Genomic DNA, 23,604 nt, shown 5'->3' with positions numbered 1-23,604 from the left:
TTTTCTTTCTTTCTTCTCCTCGACAATGGCAAACCTTCCTGCGCCCGACACTATCTACACGGCTCTGGAGTATGTAATGGCTCTTGTGTGTTGATTGAAAAATTAGCCCTTTACTACGCCACAGACCGATGGGGGGATATATGTGCTCTGGAGTGCGCAAGCATTTACATCACTTTCGGTTGGTACACTTTTGGTGTCTGCGTGTGTTGGTAACTTTTGTTTCTACTGTCCCTCCAGGCCTTTGTTAGTTGGTAAGAGGAAGAAACCATCCGCTTTTAAGGTGTGTAGCAGCATGGCAGTGGCCTTATCAACGCACAGCCATGCCGTATCACCATCATCATCATTCTATAGACTTGACGGTAATGGAAATTGAGCAGATTTTGGTTTCCGATATGTCAGGAGTGTCTTGGTTCTTGTTTGATGCGTCAGCTAATGGTCTTGTAATTTGAGCCGCGATCAAGTAATTACTTAGTTGGCAATTATTCCCGAAGTTCGAGCGATCTTTGGAGCATATTATGAACTTGAATTATTTTTAAATCTATTAAAGTATGAGGCGATGGTAGGAAGTGGCGAATGTGTTAACAAAAAAGCAAATACCAATTTGTCTTGTTCACACCTGCTTCTTTTACCGTCCGTCTCACATGAATTACCTTTGGAGGGTGAAAACTGCGTAACATACAGGCATGCTTTTCGTGAGCGCTTGCTCCCGAGCACTGCAAACATGCCATTCAATGTTATGTTGCAGGAAGTTGCTCTAAAGCTACGGCAAAAGCCGACGGCACGCAAGTAATGTGTGGCATCTCTTAATAGTGAAGACAAGCGAAACATCCCAACACACCATCCGCCGCCCGGTAAGCGAAAAAAGGGGAAGCTATAATTGATGGATCATCATTATCGTCTCGCTCTGTGCGTGTGTATACATTTTTGGAAGGTTTGCAGGAGTGAAATTTGAAATTTTTTACTTAAGCTGCTCTCTCAGGGAAGTAATTTGGTCCCGCAGTTGGTGTGGAATCTGTACAATGCAATTGGCGAAGGTATGCAAGCCGATCATCATTCGCGCATCTCGATCTTTACGTTGCTTCATGCTAAGACTCTAACGCACGTACTGCTTTGTGGTGGTGTAGTCTGGGTTCTATTTGTTTTGTGTGGTGTGTTAAGAAGCTACAATTAAGATCAGACTGATTGCAGATACTGGATACACAGCAGCATTGGGTGGATGTTATGGCAGCGAGTTGAAAACAAACTCGCAGATTGCTGCTACTGTGTTCTGTGTGAAAATCGATAAAGATAAGATATGTATGATGAGATGTGTATGACGAATATAGAATGATGAAATCGGAGAAAGGGAATCGCAGAAAGAGAGAAGAAAGAGCGCTGTGATTTAATCGCTTTGTTTTGTCAGACATTTAGAAACAATACCTATGGGAAAATGATGACGAGCGTTAACAAGGGCCATAAAAATTGGTTTAGGAGAAGAAAGGGTCCGGATTAATATGCAGGGTATCTTAGATATGTTGATGTATTTATCAGTTAATGATGTGTGAAATTAGATCATGTGATCATGGTCCCGAACACTTTGTTGAATATAAGTAGTCTTTACCACAGAAGTTAGGTAATGAAACTTAGGACGTTTAGAGATATTGAAAACTTCTTACCGCATTCGGAAGATTAAAGTCGTGTCATATGTTCGTAAAAGTATGATATCTGAAGATTCTCTGAAGCAGAGGTTTTTGTTGAATAGAAATTAATAATCAACTCATATTCGTTTTTGGGCCTCCACAAGTACAAGTATGTGCTTGCATTCTTTATAGCGAAACTCCAATAGCCTAGACCAGCGATCGGCAAAGTACGGCTCGCGAGCCGCATACGGCCAACGATGACTTTTAAATGTTAAAATAAACATTATATTATTTTGAGTTTTTTGCAAATCAAATTGTTCTTAATCTAAGAATTGATGCATCAAGCTTTTGTAATACGAAGATGTGCAAGTCTCGTTAGTATTTTGTTATAAAAACGAGATTTAATTTCACCCATCAGTTAAAGGTAACGTCAAATGGCCCTCAATATAGTTGTTTTCGAACCAATGCGGCCAGCGAGCCGAAAAGTTTGGAGACTCCTGCCCTAGACCAGCGATCGGCAGAATACGGCTCGCGAGCCACATGCGGCTCTTTGCTGTCTAGATGGCGAATCTTTGCGCGTCCGTATATTTCATAGAATTTAAAAAAAAAAATCTCCTATTGAGTTATCTATTTGGCTCTTGACGTACGAACATGTTTGCAGAATTTGGCTCTTTTGGTTCAAAAATTTGCCGACCCCTGGTCTAGACTTATCAAACATTATACCACATATAACGCACTATATAGACATTCGCCCTGAAGGTCGATCTATTCTTGATGGCAGGACTTCCCTCCGCATAACGAACGGATATTGGATTACAACAGAGAATGTTGTGCGCCGGACCTAATGGTGGTCACTTCTCTGCAGTATACACTTTTTTTTTACTTTCAGTGCAGTTATGTCCATAACCGCTTGGGAATAAAGATTGATGTTCTTTTGTATGTTTTTTTCGTCTTCTACTTGCTACACTCAATACACTGATATGTACCCAAAGTTCCCAGAGACATCACCCGGGAAGGAGGACGACTTTATTGTGGGTACAGTGCGCCAAACGTTGCGATGGCTCGTTTCTTCTTTTCTAGAATAATTAGGGAAAGCTTTGTGATTTAATTATGGCCTAGTTTTTCCTTTCCTTCCGCGGGGGCGTCCTACCCCATAGTGCTGCGATGCTGGCCTTTTGAAGTAGAGTTTCTTCTGCTTGCTAGACTGCTATAATTGTGACCGGTGGTGGACGCTACCATTGATTGTGGCTTAAACGAAAAGTACTCTCCGTGTCGCTTTGCCCGTAGTAGGGGTGAGCTTTAAGTACGTGCGCACCGGACAAAGTATGATTTATCTTTTGTCCAACCACAACCGCATCATCATCATCATCCATCCCGCATGTGTTTATCACCGTGGGTAGCAGTTTTTTTGTTCTGTGCTTTTTTCTGCTAGCACATAGTGGTGGCTGCTTGCTGCGGTGCCTCAGTCTCCCTCACGATTACACACACAAAAACACAAATGATGCTACCACAATTAAAAACGTTTAAGCGAGCGCGTTGAAATGAAGAGGTCAGCAAAGTGGAAAAACAGGCGAAAAAAAAACAAGCTAAAAAGCGGAACCCAAAACAATCCGATGACACAGATTCCGGAAACTAACCCACACTCACTCCTCCACTGTGTTGAGAGTTTTCTGTTCCTTCTTCTGCCCTTTTGGAAAAGCTGGGACTGCACACTCATTACTCGCTTTGAAGTTTCTTTACTTTACTTCGCTGCCAGTTGGGTTTGGGTGTAAGAGTTTTGAATCTTGAGCAGCTGGCGGAGTGTGCTACCTTTCAACTATCATCTGGTTTGTCACTTCTTTTGAGTGTTCTTGGCTTAGTTTGCATGTTTTTTTCTCTGGAGGATCCATTCATTCTTTACCATTAATTTTTATTTTTTAAGTCGTCACTCCTGATTAAAATATCATCAAAATATTAATTTTGTGACGTTTTATAAATTTTGACCATTCATCTTTTATTTGATCTAAGCTTTTATTGAAACAAAACAATTATATGCTTTTGTTACTATTAAATTCTTCTTTCTTTATTGAGAAAGGTGCGGCACGGTTGCTTCAATTTTAATAATTGTTGCTATTTGACTTGTTATTTTATTATTCATAAATTATTTAAAAGATGTTTCTAATTCAAAACAAGATAAAAAAAGTCTAAAATCTAAATTCTGCAGCTTAAGCTATATGCTTGCTACCATCAATAACTCTTATTCAGTAACCTGGTGGTACCAACCGTCGTTTACACTGTTTCCGTTGTTTGGCGTTCTTCTCTTGGACGACACCGGAAGAATGCCACTTAAGCATGAGGGGTAATGAACACGGCAGCATGCGGGAAAAAATGGACCTCGCAGTTACGAATGCTCTATCTCCTTTCCTTTCCATGAACTTTATACCGCCTAGAAAAGTCGTTGATTGTTGTATATATCCTCCATGTACCTCATCCCTGTACTGCTTGAAGATTTCACCGATTCGCATTCAACGACAACTGCCATGTTGCAAAATCGCGAAAAGTGAGGTGCTGGCCATTCTGAGCCCTGCTGCTGTAGCTCGTAGTTTTGTAGTAGCTGGGAGTGTAAAATCCGTACCATGGAATGGATCTGCGGTGTAGCAGGTCCACAAGTCCACAAGTCTTCTTTCCCACTTTTTCTCACGAATAATGGGTATCGGAAAAAGTTTACCACCAAAAACTCTGCGGTCTAGTTGTAATCTGCCTGCAGGAGTTTAGTTGGGAACTTTTTTGCTTTTTTGTACAGCCGTGGTAAAGACTGTATAATAGCGGAATTACGTGTCAGCAGTGTTGCTGCAAAATCGTGAAGACAGCGTGATGATGAACGGTGTTGATTATGATGATCCTACTACTCGTACTATTCTTTGCTCCCGTAAACTAGCGATGACTCTATTTACATTGTAGATTATTGCCACAGTTTCTACGTAATGCCTTTTTGCATAATTTGAATAAACTAACTATGTAAAAAGCATAGATATGATATTAAGCTATAGCTTTGACATTGCTTATCGATTTTTTTATCAAATACATTCTAAAGCAGCTGAATGGTTTTCATTCGATTTATGTCATCCATGACATGCATAAAGCTTCTATATTATTCCTATCAACTAGTCATCGTAATGCTTAAAATATGCAGCTTCTCGCACCTTACAGAACGGCAGCTCACCTACCAGCGATAAACCTATTTTGCAATGCATGCATCGTCAACATCCGCTGTGCATTCGTCACAGCTGTAATTTTCTCAGTAATAACCGGTGTCAGCGAGCGCCAAGCTAAGCTCTCTTTGTTGTGCACTTACTCACACCTCACCTTTGCTTTGTTGCGTAGAGTGGAAGATTTGCTTGAACTTGCTTCAAAGGTGCTAAGGAGTCTTGATCGCGAGTCTTGCTTATCAGTCGCGAATGTGTTGAGGAATTAATCATGTTTTGCTTTGCTTGGCTGTGAAGAACTTGGCGTCGTTTGATTCTTCAAACGTCGTGCAGTCATACATGTTTATCGTAAATGTTTCTGCGATAAGATATCGCTTCGCACCACTACGCATCGTATATGTACATAATATTGCAAAAAATTTCCCTTGGAAGCTACCCGCTGCTGACTTGGGATTGAAAACAAAGCAAAGGCAGAGCAACACTAAATACCAATATCAATAACTTCTTTTCGGTTTCTGTTTCGTTATGGCTCTTCAACGTAATTAATCCATCTGTTGATAGGTTGAAAATCTCCCCGTACAAAGATGATCTTGTTGCTGCATCCAAAACGCCATCTCGTTTAAGCGGGCATAAATATGACTACCGCCGTTAATCGAAGAGTAAACACAATCTCTCCACGTTTTGGAAGTAGTTATGTTTCATTTCCGACCAATTTCCATGATTATCCCTCTATTTCATTATTCCTTTCATTTCTATGCGCCGCTGGAATCAATGTGTGAGGCAATGGGGTGGAAGAAAGGGGTGAGGGGCAAAAGGCAAAGAGCTTCCCTTGTGAGGGGAACGATAGTGTCACTATCAGTAGAAGCAGCTGGAAGTGGAAAAGAAAGAAGACAAAAAATATGATGCACAAAACCCCAGCCTAAAACCGAATGAAACCGAAATCAGAGCGGGAACATTAAAAAACCATTCTGTGGCTTCTGTTGCTCGTCACGATTATGTAAGAAAGGGGGAGTGGTTGGGTGGTCGGTAAAGATCATAGGTCATTACAAGCCTAAGCATCGGGTCGAATATTCATTTCGAAATTATGATATCTTTAGTTGGAGAAGGTTGGAGTGTGGTTTAGTGATGGGAAAAATGAAGTCTTCGTCGGGACGGAATCGATTCCTAGCTAGCTAATAAGTTTTCTGAAATTGATGGTGAATAGTAGGTCTAGAACCGATTCTGGAATTGGTTCTGGAATCAGAATCGGTTCTGGAATCGGAATCGTTTTCAGAATCGAAAACGGCTCCAAAATCGTATCGAAATCGGCATGGGAGTTGATTCCGAACACCGAATCGGAATCGGGTAGGTCCAATTCTGATATCCCACCACTAGCGTGGATTGCCATGAAGAGATGTAAATGCAGAGGGATTTTGGTACTAAGTTTAATTGGATTGAGTAAACAATGGTTTTGTATGAGGATTCATGGCAAAATAATTATTATACTTTGGTTATAATTCCAAAACGCTTAATTATACATATGACTCGATTTTTGGAAATATCTGTAAGTAAAGTATCACTTTGACGTAACATGAAAGACAAATGTAACAAAGTCTCTGACATTCTCTGTGGAAGTGATCATACTTTCTTGAGCTAAAATTCAATGAAAATTACACAACAAATATAACAAATTATAATCCGAAAACTCTGAATGCAATATAATATGTGTTTTCAGAATTTTCAACGTAATCACTGGTATATTTTTTTACTAGAGAGTTCATGAGAGTTACGCACCATCAGTCGTCATCGTAGATTCAAGAGATTTGTAAATGATGGAAGTAAGTTCCATCCAGAGTCTTTCGAAATCAATTGATATCTAGAGTCAATACTCATTAAACATGAATCACCTTGTTTCGGTACACTGTTTTCATTCTTTGTGACATCCTCGTAGCTTGTCCTGTTACAAGACTTAGATTTTTTCACTCACTTTCAAATATTTATCCAGAATCAATAATCCTGAGCAGATTTGTTTTGTATACGGTTATTCTTACGTGACTTGATCTGCTTTTGTAATATTGGTCTGAAATCCTGTAGAATGTCATAAGATGATAGTGGTGTAAGTAAATAATAAGTTAACAGCTTCCTCGACAGCAATGGTAAAAGTTTACACCAATCTATTACAAGTATTGATCTCAGCTTTTCCCATCACAGTGTGTCACATTTAATTTTACCCACAATTTCCTATCGCACGGATTCCCTGTCGTCGTCGTCCTGGCTGCAATTCTTGTCTGCTTGTGGTGGGTTATGATAAATGAACTGCTAAACATGTCTTGGCTGTGAAAGGCGCACCGTGTTATTGTACCGTGCACAACTCTCCATTCGAATAAATCTCAAACGTCAACGAGAGCTGCACAGCGCGCGTAAGAGGAGGCGCACAAATAAATACGAGGGAAAACTAGGAAACGTGCATATCATCATCCAGAATGACGACCGACCGTTTCCTGTATCCAATCCCGCTCCCTGCTCTCTTGGCCTCGTTTTCCACGTGCCCCTACCGCCGCCGCCACTGCTACACTAATGCTGGTAGTGTGATTGTAATTTCCTAAAGATGAAGAAAAGTGGGTCGCGTTCTAACGACGAATGAAAAAAAAAATGGGTAGAAACTGCTAGTGCCACTGTTACTACCGCTTCCGACGTTCCCGTATTCAAACACACACACACACTAAACACGTTAAATTCACCCTTGCACACGTCCCCGGGAGTGATGAAATTCCTGGAGTGTGTGTGAGAGTACATTACTCTGCGGATTTGCATGCTCTAAGGGCGCACCCACGTAGTAGTAGTACTACTACTACTCGTCTCAAGTACATTTCAACTTACTTCCATTAACTTCGCCTGTTCGCGTTGCATTGTTTTGCCACTTCTGTTTTCTGTGTCACCTCTCCAGAGCGCGGTGAAGCTGGTGTGGTGCGGTCCCCATATTCATTGTGCTTTCTGTAGGATTGTATTTTTGCGACCGTTGCCGTCTTGAAAGCGTTACATATTTTTACATTATGTTTCACTTTTTTCTTCTCACCCACTAATGTTCTATTTTGTGGAGTGGTTTTACTTACTTTTGTAGGTAGTTACTTTTGTGAAAAGTGGAAAGAATATGTGGAGTAGTTGCTTTCGGAACCTGTGAGAAGAGGTTATGGACCTATCCTTTCCAAAGTCTTTTGCGTACATTAAAGCATCATTTTTCAGTTGTTTGTGGGTATGGGCGTGTTATAGTCTGTCACTTCTTTTTCCAAGAATTCTAGCCACCAAACCCCAGTCTCACCGTCTTTCATACGATCGAAGAATTTAATCTCATACTACTGTTTTACCGTTTCTTTTAATACCATTGTTTTTCTAACCTAATAAACAGAGTGCTTCTCCGATTTCGTTTGGGACATTGGCGGTGGGGAGAATAGCAGCAAACCTTTATAAATCCAACTATCGTCTGGTGTGGTGGTCGGGTTGCTCGTGTGAAATCCAAGAACCGATGTAGAAATGATCGGTATGGGAACTCTGTTGAAAGAGAATCCACCCCAAAGGCCCCACACAATCCATCCCCCGCGAGCTGCTGGATGAGACATTCACACACCCATCTGCCAAACCAGGGTGGTTGGTGGTGCGTAAAGAAAGACTTTCTTTTAAAGGCCATATGCAAAACAGACGGAAGAATATGTTGTTACCACACACACAAACACATCCCGTGCACGCAACTAACCGCGTTAGGATGACAGAGGTGGCTGCAATATGGTACAGCAGATATTGGAAGAAATGTGGGGAAGGTGTGGTGGGCAAAAAGAAAATGCTACGTACATTGGGCATGATTCATTCAAGTATAAACATTGTACACTCGTTGGCAACTGCACGCTCTTCTCCACGTGGATGTGAAGCAATGTGCACTGTAGTAGTAGGAGTAACACACATTTACGCTTTCGTACTTCGCTCGCAATATGCTAAGGTGCACGGGATTGGTTTTAAGCAGTTCGGAAATGAGAATGGAAATTTGATTTGTTCAAATTTGTCTTTGCTTTTCAATATTTCAACCCATAACGTGTGTTATCTCGCCAAAATGTAGATCTTTCCACTTGGATGTTTTAAGGGAGATTACCCTTAAATATGTACCGTGTCACATTCACTGTTCCACTCCAAAAACACATTACTAAATCAAATATAACACTTCTAACAGCAACACTGAACCACAAAATCCCTCTATTTTTGGGAAAGGAGTTTCGACTTTCGTTCGACATTATGCTCATGTGTGTGTGTGTCTGTGGTACGTTTAGTGTTGAAATTTGATAGTTAACAGCTCCTGGTTGTCATTAGCGCCCGCAAACGGGGATAGAAAATTGAAAAATCATTCCCAAACAAAGAAAATCGTTAGCGGAAATTAAACATCAAGAAAGCCGAAAGCCAACGATGACGGATGGACATTTTCCGCCTGTTTCCGGCTGAGTGGTTACGGGTCATTGTTATGTTTGTGTTTTTGGTAGTTTCATCACAGAGTTTGTGAAATATGTGCCATGAAAATGAAAATTTTAAGGGTTTCGCTTGTGGAGAAAGTACATTGTCTCTACTGCTACGGCTTATTCGTTTCGTAAGAACTGCTTTTCTCTGAGTAGGATAAGCAACGTTCGGCTTTCGGAACTTTTCCCCGTTTTTTGTTTGTGCTGCCCTTGAAACACTATCTCAAAAATTTAATTTACAGTGAAGGCAATCTAATACGTTTAACCGTCGACCGCTTTCCTGTTGAATTCTGCACAATGATGCTCTAAGATATACATTCTATTATCCTCCTCTCCTAAGCAGAATGTAATACTTTTGCGCCCTACACCTAACTAACTTCAAAGTGCTCCACAAACACCAAACCTCATGAGACATGCCGGTTTGAGCTATAAATGCGGACAGTGCGGAGGGTTCCGGAAAAGAAAAAAAAAAAGAACACAGGTTACTCATCAAACATTCGTCGGAAAGTCTCGAGGGTTGCAGTTAAACTTTATCCCGTTCTTACAGCCCATGATGGTTTCCCCATTTCGTTTCAAAGTTTGGTTCCCACGTGAATTCTAGCGCCGGTGGTAGGTGCTTCCAAGTTTGTGCTGCGTCAAAGATGCAATTTGCCATGGGCGCCTAAAACATTGCACCCATTTCTTTGTCGTGAACATTACCGCCTGGTCCCCTTCTTCTTGAATGTAAGCCTACGCTTAATGCGCTTTTGCGACTGTTTATTGTCCCGTTTCATTGCTCCTAATCTGTTGGCTGGTCTGCGTAACGAAGCAACGTAACGAAAACACAAATCTTAGGCGCATCGATTTTCGAATGTTCCACAAAATGATGTTGCACGCTTTCATGGCACATTGCTGCTGATGGTGCTGCTGATGGATTGAGGCGCGCATAGGCACGATGGTTGGGTTAAATATATATAGCTCGTCGATTGCTTTTTTTTCTGAACAGCCAAAGACCAATCCGAAGCCTCCCCCTCACTCCGGACCTGTTTGTCAATCCTGTTCCCGAGCCGGTAAATCGTGTCATTAGCTTTCGCGCCCCGCTATCCTGCTTTCGGTTTCAACAGCAAGAAAAAGCTAACCTTTCTGTCACCCACGCTTATTTGGCTTATCGAACTTTTTGGGGTCGGTGGAAGGCGTCCGATTGGAAAGGGCGGGGTAATCCACCGGAAACGATGAATCGATTGTCATCTAATTAACGTCCGGTGTCAGGTCCCGGGGATGAATGAGCGGACCCGTCTGCAGACGACGTTGTATCATCGGGACGGTGATGACGGCGAAAGCAATAACGATTTTGTTGCCGCCAAATTTGTACCTAGAGAGTGCGAGAGAGAGAGAGAGACGGACCAGTTCTTCTTTGGAGGTACCTTTAAGGTTACTTCCGGTGCGTTCTAACCGCTATGCCTTAGGCTCATGCGGTACGTAAGGGTAGATAATTTTATCGCCCCACAAGCAGTGCCAGCTGCTTTATTTGGCGCACATAACGACGCCTGTCGATTCCGTCCAATAATGCGACTGGCGATGCGAAAACAATGAGTTCTAACAATGGGAAAACCAGCGGGGAATGGCGGGACGAGCGTGATTCTTGATTGCGGATGTTTATTTGTTTGTATTGGCCCCCGCCGCGATGGGCTGGTGTTTCCGAACGACGGGACAGTACTGTACCCGAACAAAAAAGAGACGTTGTAGATAACACACATTTTGTGCCCACATAGTTGTGTTGACCAATAGCCACATGATTGACGATTTTATTGGCATTCAAAATGCAATGATAATTGTTTTTTATGTCTTTTGTGTTTGTGTTGGAGTTTTGTTCCACTGTGTTCACCACTATTTAACAATATTTTTTTGTGACCCTATTGTTTGTCGCGTGTACGTGCGGTGGGTTTATTAGCTATGCTCTCGGTATCTGTTACCGGCTGCTATCGTACAGTGGATTGATAGAGCCAGCTGGTAAGATCGAATATCCATTCAAGATGTCCAATTTTGGGCTTAAGCTTTACAAGTGTTGTATACGATTAAATCCATCTTATGTGTTAATGGCACGTTAAAAATACATTATACAAATAAACTTACCTCACAGCAGAAATTCAAGCTATACTAAAAATTCTCTTTTTACTGAGTTGCATATTCACAATTTCATTTGCTCCCAAATTTTTGGCTCTTTAAGCCCCGGTTACAGCTTCAGTGAAATTGAACGTGAAATTTTGGGGCTTTTTACTATATTTCATTAAATATTAATAAATATACAATATACGGAATATGATTGATTAGTTTTAGGTTTTTGCCGTGAACAAATCGGATAATCAAAAGGAAATGCATGAAATTGATTATTGTAACATGTTTTATAGTCTAAATAGTTGAAGAATTTAATTCCCTTTCTTTTGGTGTACGATAAGCCATAATCTGATAAATATTTAATAATAACTCAAAATTTCACGCTCACTTTCACGCAAGGTCTAAATCGACCTTATTACCTTTCAAAACCTATCCCGTTGCAAAATATGTTAATCTAATTTATCTTATCAATTATTTGATATTCTGCCTTTGTAATTTTTTTACGAACACTGAAGTGTCTCATTAATGCTCGCCTGAAACTGTATGCTTTAGTTTATGAATTTTTGAATTTTTATTAATGTTGAATTTTTGTGTAATTTTTCAACATTACTAAATCACGTAATTGACTCTAGACAATTGTGATCGATTAATATAAAAAAAGAAAAGTTGGTAACAAAGTAAAGTATTTACTCTTAGTAATAGCACTAAGAATTGCATTTTGGAGTTTTTTTTTGGAATTATGAGTTTTTTTAACTTGATTTTTAATTTGAAATATGAATTTAAAGAAGTTTTAAGGGGTCTTATACTTTTTCGACATTTTTTTAACTCTATCTTACGGGAAGTGAACCTTATGTGACGAGAATTGGACTTTATCACCACCCTTTTTGAACAGGCACATTTCAAATTTCTAAGAGCTTTTCGATGTGCATGTCCAACAAGAGTACTCGAGGGTCCAGCTCCCGTCACATTAAGTTCACTTCCCGGAAGAAAGAATCAAGTGTCCAAAAATACGAGAAATCCTGAAAACCAACCCCTATGATGATGACCCTGACAGGCATGATAGGTTGAATTCCCCAAATGGCTAATAGATTTTAAAAGATCTCTAATTACGCATTAAGATTCTACTTTATTCAAAACTCAGTATAAGTAACAGTCCTAGTTTTAGCTCTACCTTATCGAGTGTCTTCAAATTACCAGGACACTTTTTAAATGTTTTATACTTTTAAGTGTAATCACAAACTGAACTCACTGAACTCAACAGATAAGTAAGTAAGAGGGCTTATGCATCTGTATTTTCGAGTAGTTTCTTGAATATCCGCATGGATCCGCAAGAGGGGTATCTACGACATCGGTACATACTGCAAAGAAAGAAAGGCTAAAATGCAGTTCCTGTCGGTCTATTGTTGGCAAGATGCCGTAAAATTTTGCTCCCCTTTTTTCGGATCACCTTTCCCTCCTTATCCCTATGCTATCTTCCCATCTGTTTTGCGAACGCGGGTATGCGCAATGGATTCGATCCGAGTAAAAGAATTCGGTCAACACTCGTCGTCGTGCGTGTATGTGTGTGTATGTATGTGTTTGCAAATATCCTCATAACATCATAACATACCACCGCCCACCGGGAGCACGAGGAGAGCATCTCGGAGAGCATGACAGCTTCCGAAATACTCTGTTTTCCAATTTTCCTCTCGCTAACACGGATGCGGATGTTGGCAGTCGGTGGTAACGGCGGCTATTCGTGCTCTTTGTTGCTGTCCGACACGACACGGCATCTCTGGTCCAAGTGTCTCAGCAGCACCCTGGCGCTCTCGATGTGTCACGCGCGAAGGATCTCTTATGCGGATGCCTAAGGATACATTATTGGGGCCGTGGGAGATCGGGTCCATAAACACGCTTAAAGGTGTTGAGAGCAATTTGGCTCCATTACAGAGAGATAGAGAGAGAGAGTGAAAGAAGGAGAGCGAGAGGTGGTGGAGATTCACGGAAAACCAGAACGAAAAGAGCAACAAAGGAGGCACACCCTTAAATAACATTGGGTGTTGGCGGGAAAATATGCCCTAGGAAGCTTAACTCTGGGAGCACACATCAGGATGTCGGGCCTGGGGTGCTACCATAATAATATGTACATCTCGCGTAAAGTTTTTTTTTAGTATCATTGTGTTCAGTAAATAGAACACAAAATAATTGGAGAGACAATTGCAGGAACGCGCGCACGTGCACCTGTTTGCCGTTGTCAAACAGTGTTCTCCGTACTTTGGCGGTGTGGTGAGCTGGTGTGTCATGCCTGGCACGCGACAGAGTAGTTTGGAATGATGATTATTTGAATGTGAGAATATATCCCCCCCCCCCTCCTTCGGGTCCAACCTCCATCCCTTTTTTTGGCCAGCGAGAAAAAGGGAGACCACAACGCGGGAGAGCACAAAAGCTAGAGAAAACGTTGTCTAGAGTGTAGCATCCATTTGTAACTACGAGGGGGACTCGTATCTGGCGAATAGTACGGTAGAGAGCTGCATGTCGTCTGGTGTGGTGTTACCAGTGAGTAGAGTACACATAACACATTGGCCGAGAGGTGGTGTCAAAGCTTGTGTCGTAGCGTGCGCGTGTAGCACTAGCAGAGCAAATTCACCAAAAGGCAGCATCCGCAATCCGCGACAATTTAGAGTTAGGATTGATACATTACTATTGTTTACCCCCATTACGAGCCCCATTGTGAGCACACAGCATTAATTTGACCATTCTCTCTCTGTCTCTCTCCTTCCCTGTTCGGTTTGTTTCATCTGCCCTCCTGTGTTTGCAAACGCAAAACAACAGTGCACCACCGGTCCCGCCAGCGTTACCGACACAACAGCAGCAGCAGGCATCGCAGCAGTCACAGGCGCAGCAACAGCAGCAACAGAAACCGATCTATGCATCACAGCAGAGCAACAGCAGTACCAACAGTATTACCTATGGAAACAACTCGGTAAGTAGCTTTTCCTATGGCCGCGGTGGTGGTCAGCTCCTAGGGGCGCGCAAGTGTAAAAATCGACCGGGAAGATACCAGTGTGTGCACCTCTTTGGAAGCATTGCGACCGGAACCAGAACGGAAGCGAACCAGTGATGACCTTGAAAACGTTCCCCATTTCGACAATTCGATTTCCCATCAGGCACCTGTCATGATGGGGGTGTCGATCGGTTAAAGCAGGGAATGGCCGCTGACGGTCGATGCCGACTGCTACCGTGCAGGGTGGAGTGAATGATAATGGAATATTTTTGGAAGTATTTACCGCTCGTGTGGAAATGTATGTGTGTGTCTGTATGTAGCTGTTGGTGAAAAGACGGTACGATTTGACGTACCACGTGACTCGCACATTAGTGAAGATATCCCTTGAAACGGACGGTTCATAGTGGCAAAGGGACAGCAAGGGGGGAGGCGGGATTGTCACGAATCACCCTCACCTTGACATTTCCGCAATGCCAGTTTTGTTGTGGTACATGAAATTCTCCAAACTTCTTGTAGTGTTCTGTACCAGAATTTTAAAGCGCTTTTTCGACAAAGTACTGATGTTTAACGTGTTTCTCGTACGCATTTCTTCATTACCCAGCAGCCGTATCCGCAGCCAATCTACGTAGCATCGAATCAAAACCATCAAATGCTGAATCAGTCGGTGTTGCCACCGCAACCGCCGCAGCAACCACCGCCACCACAGCAGCAGCTACCGTCGAACCTTTCTAACGGTTCGATTTACGCGACGGCCACGTGCTCCCCGAGCGCGACCAACAGCAATCCAGCGAACCCGATCTACGCCGGCCAGCAGCAGCTCGTGTCACAGCAGCAACAGCAGCAGCAGTCCGCACCACCGCCGCCACCGATGATGATGCCACCGAACGGCTACGGACCACCGAATGGTGTCGGCGGTCCGTACGGTGCTGGTCAACCACAGTACGGTATACCACCGGTAAGTGGCAAGGCTTGTCCGCTTGGAGAGTGTGTGTGTCTTACCTTACCTTCTCGCCATTCTCTTAAGGTTCCACAGATGCCAATGCAGCCGCCGCACCAGCAGCAACCACCGTCACAGATGCAGCAAACGAATGCTCCTCCACCACCGCCAATGATGCCGCCGATGTTCCCGATGGCGGCACCATCTAGCGTACCGCAGGTAAATCGTGTGCTTTTGGTGATCGATTGTATCGACTGTTCCGAGACAATAATCCGCATTAGCAAAGGCATCCGTGGGCGCACACAATACTAAAACGAGGCTTCACTCTATCTTCCTTTTTTTTTCGTTCAACAGCCACCAGCACCGCCGATGCCACCAAATCTGAATAATGCGGCTGCTCCACCGCCGCCGCCACCACCGCCCGGCATGCCAGCGGTAAAGCCGGGAGAAATCAACTCCTTGGCCCTCCAGCTGGCCAGTGCCAAACTGAAACGCAGCCAACCGCCTAAAAGCTCGCCGGCCGCTGGCGTGTCGTCCACCTCTTCCTCCGCCAACAATGGCAGCAATGCTGTGTCGTCCACCGTGACGGAAAACAGCGGCAGCAGTACATCGAGCGGAGGTAGTGGTAATTATGGAACCATAGGTTAGCACTTACCACTCATACTAACATTGCTGCTTGTACTAATCCCCCCATACCGGGCTCATTGCATCATCGCGGAGTGCTCTCACTCGTCTGTGTGTTTTTGGTAGTTTTTATGTGTTTTCTTTTGTTTGCATTCCTTTTTTCCTTTGTCCTTCCGCAACCATACGAACACCTTTTCGGCTTCCTACCTGCTCATAAACCATGCTAATTTGTGTCACCAAAAACGGTCAAAATTTATACCACCTCACCTCATCATGTAAAATAAGAATATGTTACTGATTTTGTACTGGAATGGATAATAATGTGTTTCTGGTGCTGGTAAATAAGCAAAACGTCGGTTTTGCATAGCCAGTAAAGTTCAGTAAACGGTTTGGTATAGAAAATTGGTCTTTTTCATCATGAAGTTTGATGTGGACATGCCAGTAGTTTAAGTTGACCTTAAGTTGATTGGGCTGCAAAAGGTTGGTGATATTTTCCGTCCAATCATAACTAATATCTAGTTTGAAATGTCAAATGTGTATAAAAATACATTTCATGTTCAAATTACACGCCCGAGTATTTGTTCAAGAAGAATTTTAACGCAACGCAGTCACCCAACTGTGTAGACAAACCGCTAATAGGATTCGTCTGGCAGGATTGTTTTTTTTTCGGGTAACATAGGAACAAAATGTCAAAACAAACCCTTGACCCTCTGGCCCATACCAGAGTCATTGTCAACCAAATGCAATTAGCTAGAAATCAATTAACTCACGAAGAAAAGCGTTAAGGCTTAAAAGCATGTCTAACAACTGTAATAAGTATGTGTTTGGGTAACTATTCGGATACAGGTTAGATTATTATAATTGTAGTTTGAAAGCGTATGTCTCTTTTGTTTCAGTAGATTTTCATTAGAGTTCGTAACATGTTAAACTAATTTGCGGTTTTCCCTATTTGTGCTTCCAAAAACCAGGACGGTCGTCATCTGGTATGGCATCGATGATGGATGAAATGGCGAAAACACTTGCCAGGCGTCGAGCGCAGGCAGAAAAGAAGGAGGTCCGTAGTACCGTACCGTCATCAATCGGCTATTAGCCTAGAATGCGTCTTTCGCTTTTCTGCATTGATTTAACATATTTCGCCATGCTCTTCCCCATTTCTTTAGCCGGACTCCAACGAGGATGGAGGTGCAGCTGGATCCGGTGGTCGCCAGCGGGCCTGGGAAAAATCGAGCACACTGCCGCACAAATTGGGCAGCGGCAATAACAATGCCGGCGGTGGAGGAGGCGCCAACTCTGGCAGCGGCCAGGGTGGTGCAAGCCTGAGCGGTTCGGAATCACCGAAACCGTCGCGGAAACGCTTCGGCAGTGCCAGTGAGGAAACGATACTGAAGGTTGGTAACCTTTCACCGAGCTGTGAAGCAGGGCGAATGGGGAACGTTGGACTAACAACGCACAACCTTTTCCTTTCTTTTCATGACATTGGAACTGCTTCACATAACAACAAAAACCACGAAAACATAACAGCAGATCAATGGTGGTGATAGCTTCTCCCTTCCGACTGCGGTCGAGTTCGACAATCTGAAGGAAGACATTTTGCGCGAGATGCGCAGCGAGATTGCCAAGGCGAAGCAAGAAATCATAGAAGCTATCAAATCAGAATTCAACCGCAGGTAAACGCTGCTGCATCATGTTGCTTCTTTGTTTCTTTGGCGCGACCGAACCGAGCGCCACGAAACACACACACATGAACACACACACACGCAGACACACCGATACACCGTTTCTATTACCGCAAATATCTAACTACAGTCGCAAGCTATCGTAAGAAGTGGAAGTGTGACGATGAGGAGAGGAAGAGGAGGTGCATCGAATGGTGTCATAGAATCCAGAGGCAACGCAGGCAACGATATGATTACAACGGAGGTGGACATTCGAATGTAGGGCGTAAGACACAGGTTTACTACTGCTGGTGCAGATTTTACTTCATATGACACATTCCCCTTTTCACGGCTTCTTGCGTAAGGAGGGTTTATTTTGTTTTCATTTCAATTGTATCTGTACGTCAAACGCGAAGACGTACATACTCATGCGTAAGTTATTTTTTTTTTTTTTATTGTTACATCGTATGGGTGCGAAAGCTATTCATTTCAATGCATACCCTTTGTCACAACCTTACGTTCTTATCTATAGTGTCGAAACAATATTTCCAATCAATCAAAATGTGCAACTTGCTGCTGGCTAGAACTTTTAAAGACGAGGTGCTTTGAAATAGCAAACAAAAAGGTGCGACTGACTTCATCTGACTTGCGACAGGAGGATACAGGGTTGTACCGATACTGATGACCGTTGGAGCCTGCTTGAGCAACAGAACGATGGTACGAAGCAAACAATTACGATGAACGAATTCAGATTGGGTGCGATGCGTCAACGCTACAATAAGACCATACTCTGGGAAATTGTAGTGGCCCGCTTACCAATATCCTGACCCACGGACACGGATCTGTCTAACTTGTTTTTATTTGCCCAAGCTCTCATAAATTGGCTTTCCGACTGTTGTTGCCATCATAATTCTATAATTTGTATTCCAGTATTCGAATATGTTTTAATCAGCCAGTGTCGGTACCAACCCGGGGTGCATATTCGCAAGCATTGGAAGTGGCAGTGCATCTCCCACCAAGAGAAAGTGGCGTGTAAACTTTATACAGAAAACAGAAGCAAAACGAATACACCATTCACTTACGCGGAAAAAATGCAGAACTTACAAGACTCCAAACGTTTATACATATACGTCGTAAAACAATGTGGTGCATTTGAAAAAAAGGTGGGTAGTCGAAATATGAGCTAATAAACTAGTATAATATACATAGCGAGTGTAGCAGTTTACCGCGTGGCCGCGGATCTCGCGGGCAGAGTCCGTATTCGAATGGCAAATTGCATTGCCGACGCATCATAATGCATGTATAAAATTTGATATACATTTTTTGTGCGCCATTGTTGTTGTGGTTAACCGTTTTGGTCTGTGGGTGTGTATGTATACACACTGCGTTGGCATTCACGCCTCATCCTCCTCCGTATCGCGTTGTAGTATTAGTGGCAGTATCATCATCATAATCATCATATAAACTCTCCTTGACGATGGTGGACCGCAACTGGTGAAAAAGTGATTTTGCATCGTACCCCATTTCCTCCTGACTTGCATTGCGTATATTACTGTGGGAAAATCGTAATGGAAACTGGGGTCGTGTTCAAACCCACACCAGACCGCCCGCGTATGTGTGTGTGTGTGTATCAGTAAAGAAGGTGAAAGCGAAAAAAACACAGTTCTTTGAATCGAATGTCTATCCATGTATCTCTATGTGTCAGCCATATTATCTGTCTCATTATGATTACTCTCGGGAAGGGAAGAATGGAGAAGGCAAAAAAAAACCAAGAAAAAAAGGCAAAAAGCTAAGCAAAAACCATTAAACTATGAAAACGTAACATAAATCATTGGGAACATGAATTAAATTAAAACTAACGATACTAAATACTTAAGTGCGACGAATTAAGTATGTAAGAGTAACGAAGCGAGGCAGAAAAATTCAGAACAAAACCAACTCGGAAGCTAACAGCTTTGTTGCGTTTAAGTTTATTTTAGTTCTTGCTTTCTTCTCTCTTCATTCTAGTTTTGGTCTAAATGCGCAAAATAGTAAAATGATGCTGTGTAGTGTGTAGTGTTGAGTGAAAACAACACTCGCAGCTAAAATGTTACGCGAAGTTTGCGTAACGCATCAGTTAAAAGAAAACTGCACACCGAAGCAAATCAAGCTGATTAAATCAAAATGTAGCTTAAATTTAGTGATCACATCATTGAATCGAATCGATAGGGACGGGGAACGATGTGTGATTTAGAGCAGGGGATCGTAATAAAATTTGCGATAGTTAGTTGGCAAGCTAGCCGAAGGAAGAACTCACCCAAACACGCACTGAATTTTAGCGTGTGCAGAAACTCGATTGAGCATCTAAACGATGCGGAGAAGACGATGATGAATGAAGTCTTGAAGTGTTGAAGAGGGGGACTACATGATCGATTTTTTTGTACATAAACAAAAGACTAAACGGTACTCGGAGGAGAGAGAACAGAAGTTGTGTGATGAAATTGAAAAATCGGACGAAATATCGGAGGTAGCGAAAGAGAAGGGAACGTGTTAGCGACTAGCTTTCCTTAGTATAGTCCTATCGATGGTACATAGTCAAAAGCGAAAGAGAACGTTTTCCTTTCCGCGTGTGGAAATCGGGTTGTACGCGGGCAGAATGCAGACTCGAAAAATAAGCCACGGTGCGGTAAGATAAAATGGATCTTCCCTCGGAACTGAACTGACTCCTAATTGTGTGAGGGTAGTCCCGTTGCTCGTCCCCAATGAAAGTCGTGCGATAATAGTGCGAAGCAAAGGCGTAGAAAGCATTTAGAGCTGGATGAAAGCGAGTCGAGGGTAGAATATATCTTTAATCATCCTCTAACGGCACGAACTATGTGTTGCTGATTTTGGCGAAACGAAACGGTAGATATGCTCTCTCTCTTTTTGTTTTTAATTTTTGATCGCAACGAGGAGGTGCGTTACACACCCCCGATCTATACAAACTACACGAACGCTAATGGGACAGTGAAGGACAGCGAAATAGTAAGCAACGTAAAAGAAAATATTTAAAATTCACAAGTTACAACTCTGGAACACAATGCAATCGATACGAATGTCTGTCTTGAAGGAGCCGGAGGAACGGTTTGGATGTTTGGAAATGGAAATGTTCATGTATGTAAATCACGGGTGAATAATAAATTGCCATCGAAATTGGTTTTGAGTGAAGTAAAACACACAGTGACAGAAAAGTAAAAATATGTCGCGCACAACAGAATACAGAAACGAAAAAATGAAAGTAAAAATAGAAAGAGAGATAGAGTGAGAGAGAATGAGAGAGAATGAGAGATAAGTAGAGAGTAAAAGCATTTGCAAGGAATACAACAATACAGTTACACCGCTACCAGCTACAGCTCCGAACAGAAAGATTTCCGTTCTGAGAACACAAACAAACAGCGCAACAAGTTAATAAAAATCTACAGCAAATTTGACGACGCACATAGACTGGAAAATACTACAGAAAAAGTAAAGAAAAAAAGGGAAAATAAATTGCAAACAGTATAAAGAAAGTGAAACGTAAAATATGTACGTAATCGAAAAGCTAGAGACACAAATCTAAACCACAAGATAAAACACAGAACACATATATATCCATGAAGAAGAAAATATCGTTGATCACGTGCTGGCCAGGAATGGTAAACTAAAGATGTAAAGTTAATCTTGAAAAGAAACTTGAATGAAAGTGAACAATTTGGCAACAGTGCGATTATGCAACAGAGAGAATGAATGAAGAATAAAAAACAAATTAAATGCAAACAGTAAAACAAAAAAACCCAGAACGTGTTAAGAAACAGGTGACGAATCGTTGGTAAAGCACAAGCAATGAAGAAAACAGATGAAGGAAATAGATGGGAGAAGTTTTATATTAGTTCAGTTGCTCCCATCGTCCCAAAAAAGTCATTTCAACTTCCATATATAGTACTTTTCTTCTTCCTCCTGGTTCTACGCGAACCGCAACGAAAACGGGCGGCACGGAATGGATCGAACGTCGTAAAAAAGCAGTATTAGAGATGATTAAATTTAGCAAAGAGAAGGATAATGTGAGAGAAGGGAGAGAGAGCGAGAAAGTAAGAGAAGGGTGTAGAAGGGAGTGGAGTGGGTGAAGCAGTTATTTAGGGGCGTGTGTGTACAAAAGATTGATGGTGTATCGTACAAAATAAGTTGTAGTTTTGCGTGCAAATTAAATTAGTTTGTCTTTCAATTTCGTTGCCAGGAGCGTTTGATAAGGATTGTTACGGGGGAGGGGTTTGTAAGGAACGTGCGGAGGAGTATGCTTTTTTTTTAAATGCTTGCTTTTGTGAATTTTTACTGCTTGAAATGATGATGATGGTGGCTAAGGTTGCGGTTTGCTGTAGTGTTATCAGCAGCAATTAAGGATTAAAAATGGTAGAATTTTAGCCAACAAAACAATTGGATGAATACACTATTTTCCGTATCCGTTTGACAGAACTGCTCCCCTAATTTTAAACTGTGATCGTTTTGAGTAACGATGGCGACATAGAAAGAGAGAGAAAGCGAAAGAGAAAATGAGAGAAATCTGCTTCGTTTTTGGTGTGTGTACTACTCAAACCATGGAATCGATTTTTATCCGTTTTTTCGATTACTGTTTTGACAGAGGTGCAGTAAGAGCAGAGCCAGGCTACTTAGGATAGATAGAGGTGGTTTATATGAGACAGGCCGGCGTGTTGACAGGGTTTAACAGAGCACAGAAGCGAGTGGACTGGATTGTAATGCAGAGTCAGCAAGGATGATGCTCGAGATTTATTAGATCTATCCATAGACACATGCACACCAACATATTATATACAAAAACAAAACAAAAAAGCCGCGGAAGGAGAAGGAGCTGCATCATACTATATATTAGATGATTTGTGATTTTATGTTAACTATATAATTTTGTATTATTACTTTTATTTACCTATTTTTACAATAAGGACGTGAAGAAAGTGACTATTGGTATATACATACACATATACATTTATCTTATTATTCGCCAGGAAAGAGAGAGAGAGAGAGAGAGAGAGAGAGAGATAGAGTAGTGTGATGCGCGAAGGGGAAAAGAAACGAATCAGAAGAAAAAATGAACACCGCAAAAGAGCGCATTAATATTAGGTGAAATTAATTGGTCGGATTTTGCGGCATTGGGGTTGTTTGCTGGTAGGAAAAAATGGATCTAAAAAAACAGAGGTAAAAGCTTAAAAAACCGTAACCAATTCGGTTGATTCAAACGAAAAAAGGCAGATAGAGCGTGCAGCCCACAGGACGGACAGAACAGTTAGTAACGGCGCAGTGAAGGGCGGGTAGAGATTAATTAAACAACACAACAACAACAACAAAAAACACGCACAGTTATCAAACTCTCTAGTAGATCAAACAAGAAAGAAGTAGAAAACAGGAAACGAAAAGGTACGAAATTCGCAAACGCGCGATATGGATGGACTAGTTTTTGGATTGAATAATAATGGTCAATGAGAGAAAGGCAACCAGAGAAATGAAACACACACAACAAGGACACACAAGACAAGACACCGATACATACAGTCGCAAGGACATTAGACTACAACCGAAAATGAAAAGAAAGAAAAAAAAAAGGAACAGACACAACACAAACACACATTATTATAGATAACCTACAAATTTTATAAAATTAACAAACAAGAACAACAAAAAACATATTGCGATTAATAAAAAAAAGTGGAAAAAATAAAATATAAACGTAAACAAGAACTGTGTTGCTTTTTTGTGATATTTAATGCGAAAGTACGAAATCCAATAAGAAACAGTGATTGGAATTAGGAAGTGTTTGTGGAATCAGATTTTAAGCAGATTAATGGTTCTGAACTCCAAATTCCGTTTTGATTTGTTATGCATCTTAAAATTTAGAAGAATGGCGTGATTTTTGATGAAGTAAACTAGTTTGTGCATTTAATTGATTTGTAGAGCATTGCTGTTCCTGTAATAGAATATTTTTCCTTTCCTTTTTTCGATTGCAGACCACATTCTTAACAACACTA

At 41.8% G+C, this 23,604-nt stretch overlaps 1 protein-coding gene across 10 annotated transcripts in view; it reads left to right on the top strand.

The window, feature by feature from the left end:
• Positions 1 to 23,194, top strand: part of LOC120905139 (protein enabled) — a 38,144-nt gene extending 14,950 nt beyond the window's left edge. For 3 of the 10 annotated variants that reach the window (XM_040315930.1, XM_040315929.1, XM_040315931.1), the window contains exons 5-12: positions 14,185 to 14,335; positions 14,958 to 15,311; positions 15,381 to 15,512; positions 15,648 to 15,936; positions 16,886 to 16,971; positions 17,078 to 17,305; positions 17,439 to 17,584; positions 18,503 to 23,194. In XM_040315930.1, coding sequence (XP_040171864.1) covers positions 14,185 to 14,335; positions 14,958 to 15,311; positions 15,381 to 15,512; positions 15,648 to 15,936; positions 16,886 to 16,971; positions 17,078 to 17,305; positions 17,439 to 17,584; positions 18,503 to 18,608 — 1,492 coding nt within the window. In that variant the 3' untranslated portion in view covers positions 18,609 to 23,194. Of the gene's footprint in view, positions 1 to 14,184; positions 14,336 to 14,957; positions 15,312 to 15,380; positions 15,513 to 15,647; positions 15,937 to 16,885; positions 16,972 to 17,077; positions 17,306 to 17,438 lie in introns of all 10 variants that reach the window. The other 7 variants (XM_040315933.1, XM_040315932.1, XM_040315934.1 and 4 more) reach the window with 7 other exon arrangements.
• Positions 23,195 to 23,604: the final 410 nt, after the last annotated feature.

The sequence above is a fragment of the Anopheles arabiensis genome, chromosome 3, assembly GCF_016920715.1.
Source record: "Anopheles arabiensis isolate DONGOLA chromosome 3, AaraD3, whole genome shotgun sequence".
Lineage (NCBI taxonomy): Eukaryota > Metazoa > Arthropoda > Insecta > Diptera > Culicidae > Anopheles > Anopheles arabiensis.
The sequence above is the reverse complement of the archived record's forward strand: the minus strand, read 5'-3'. Positions and strand labels throughout refer to the sequence as shown.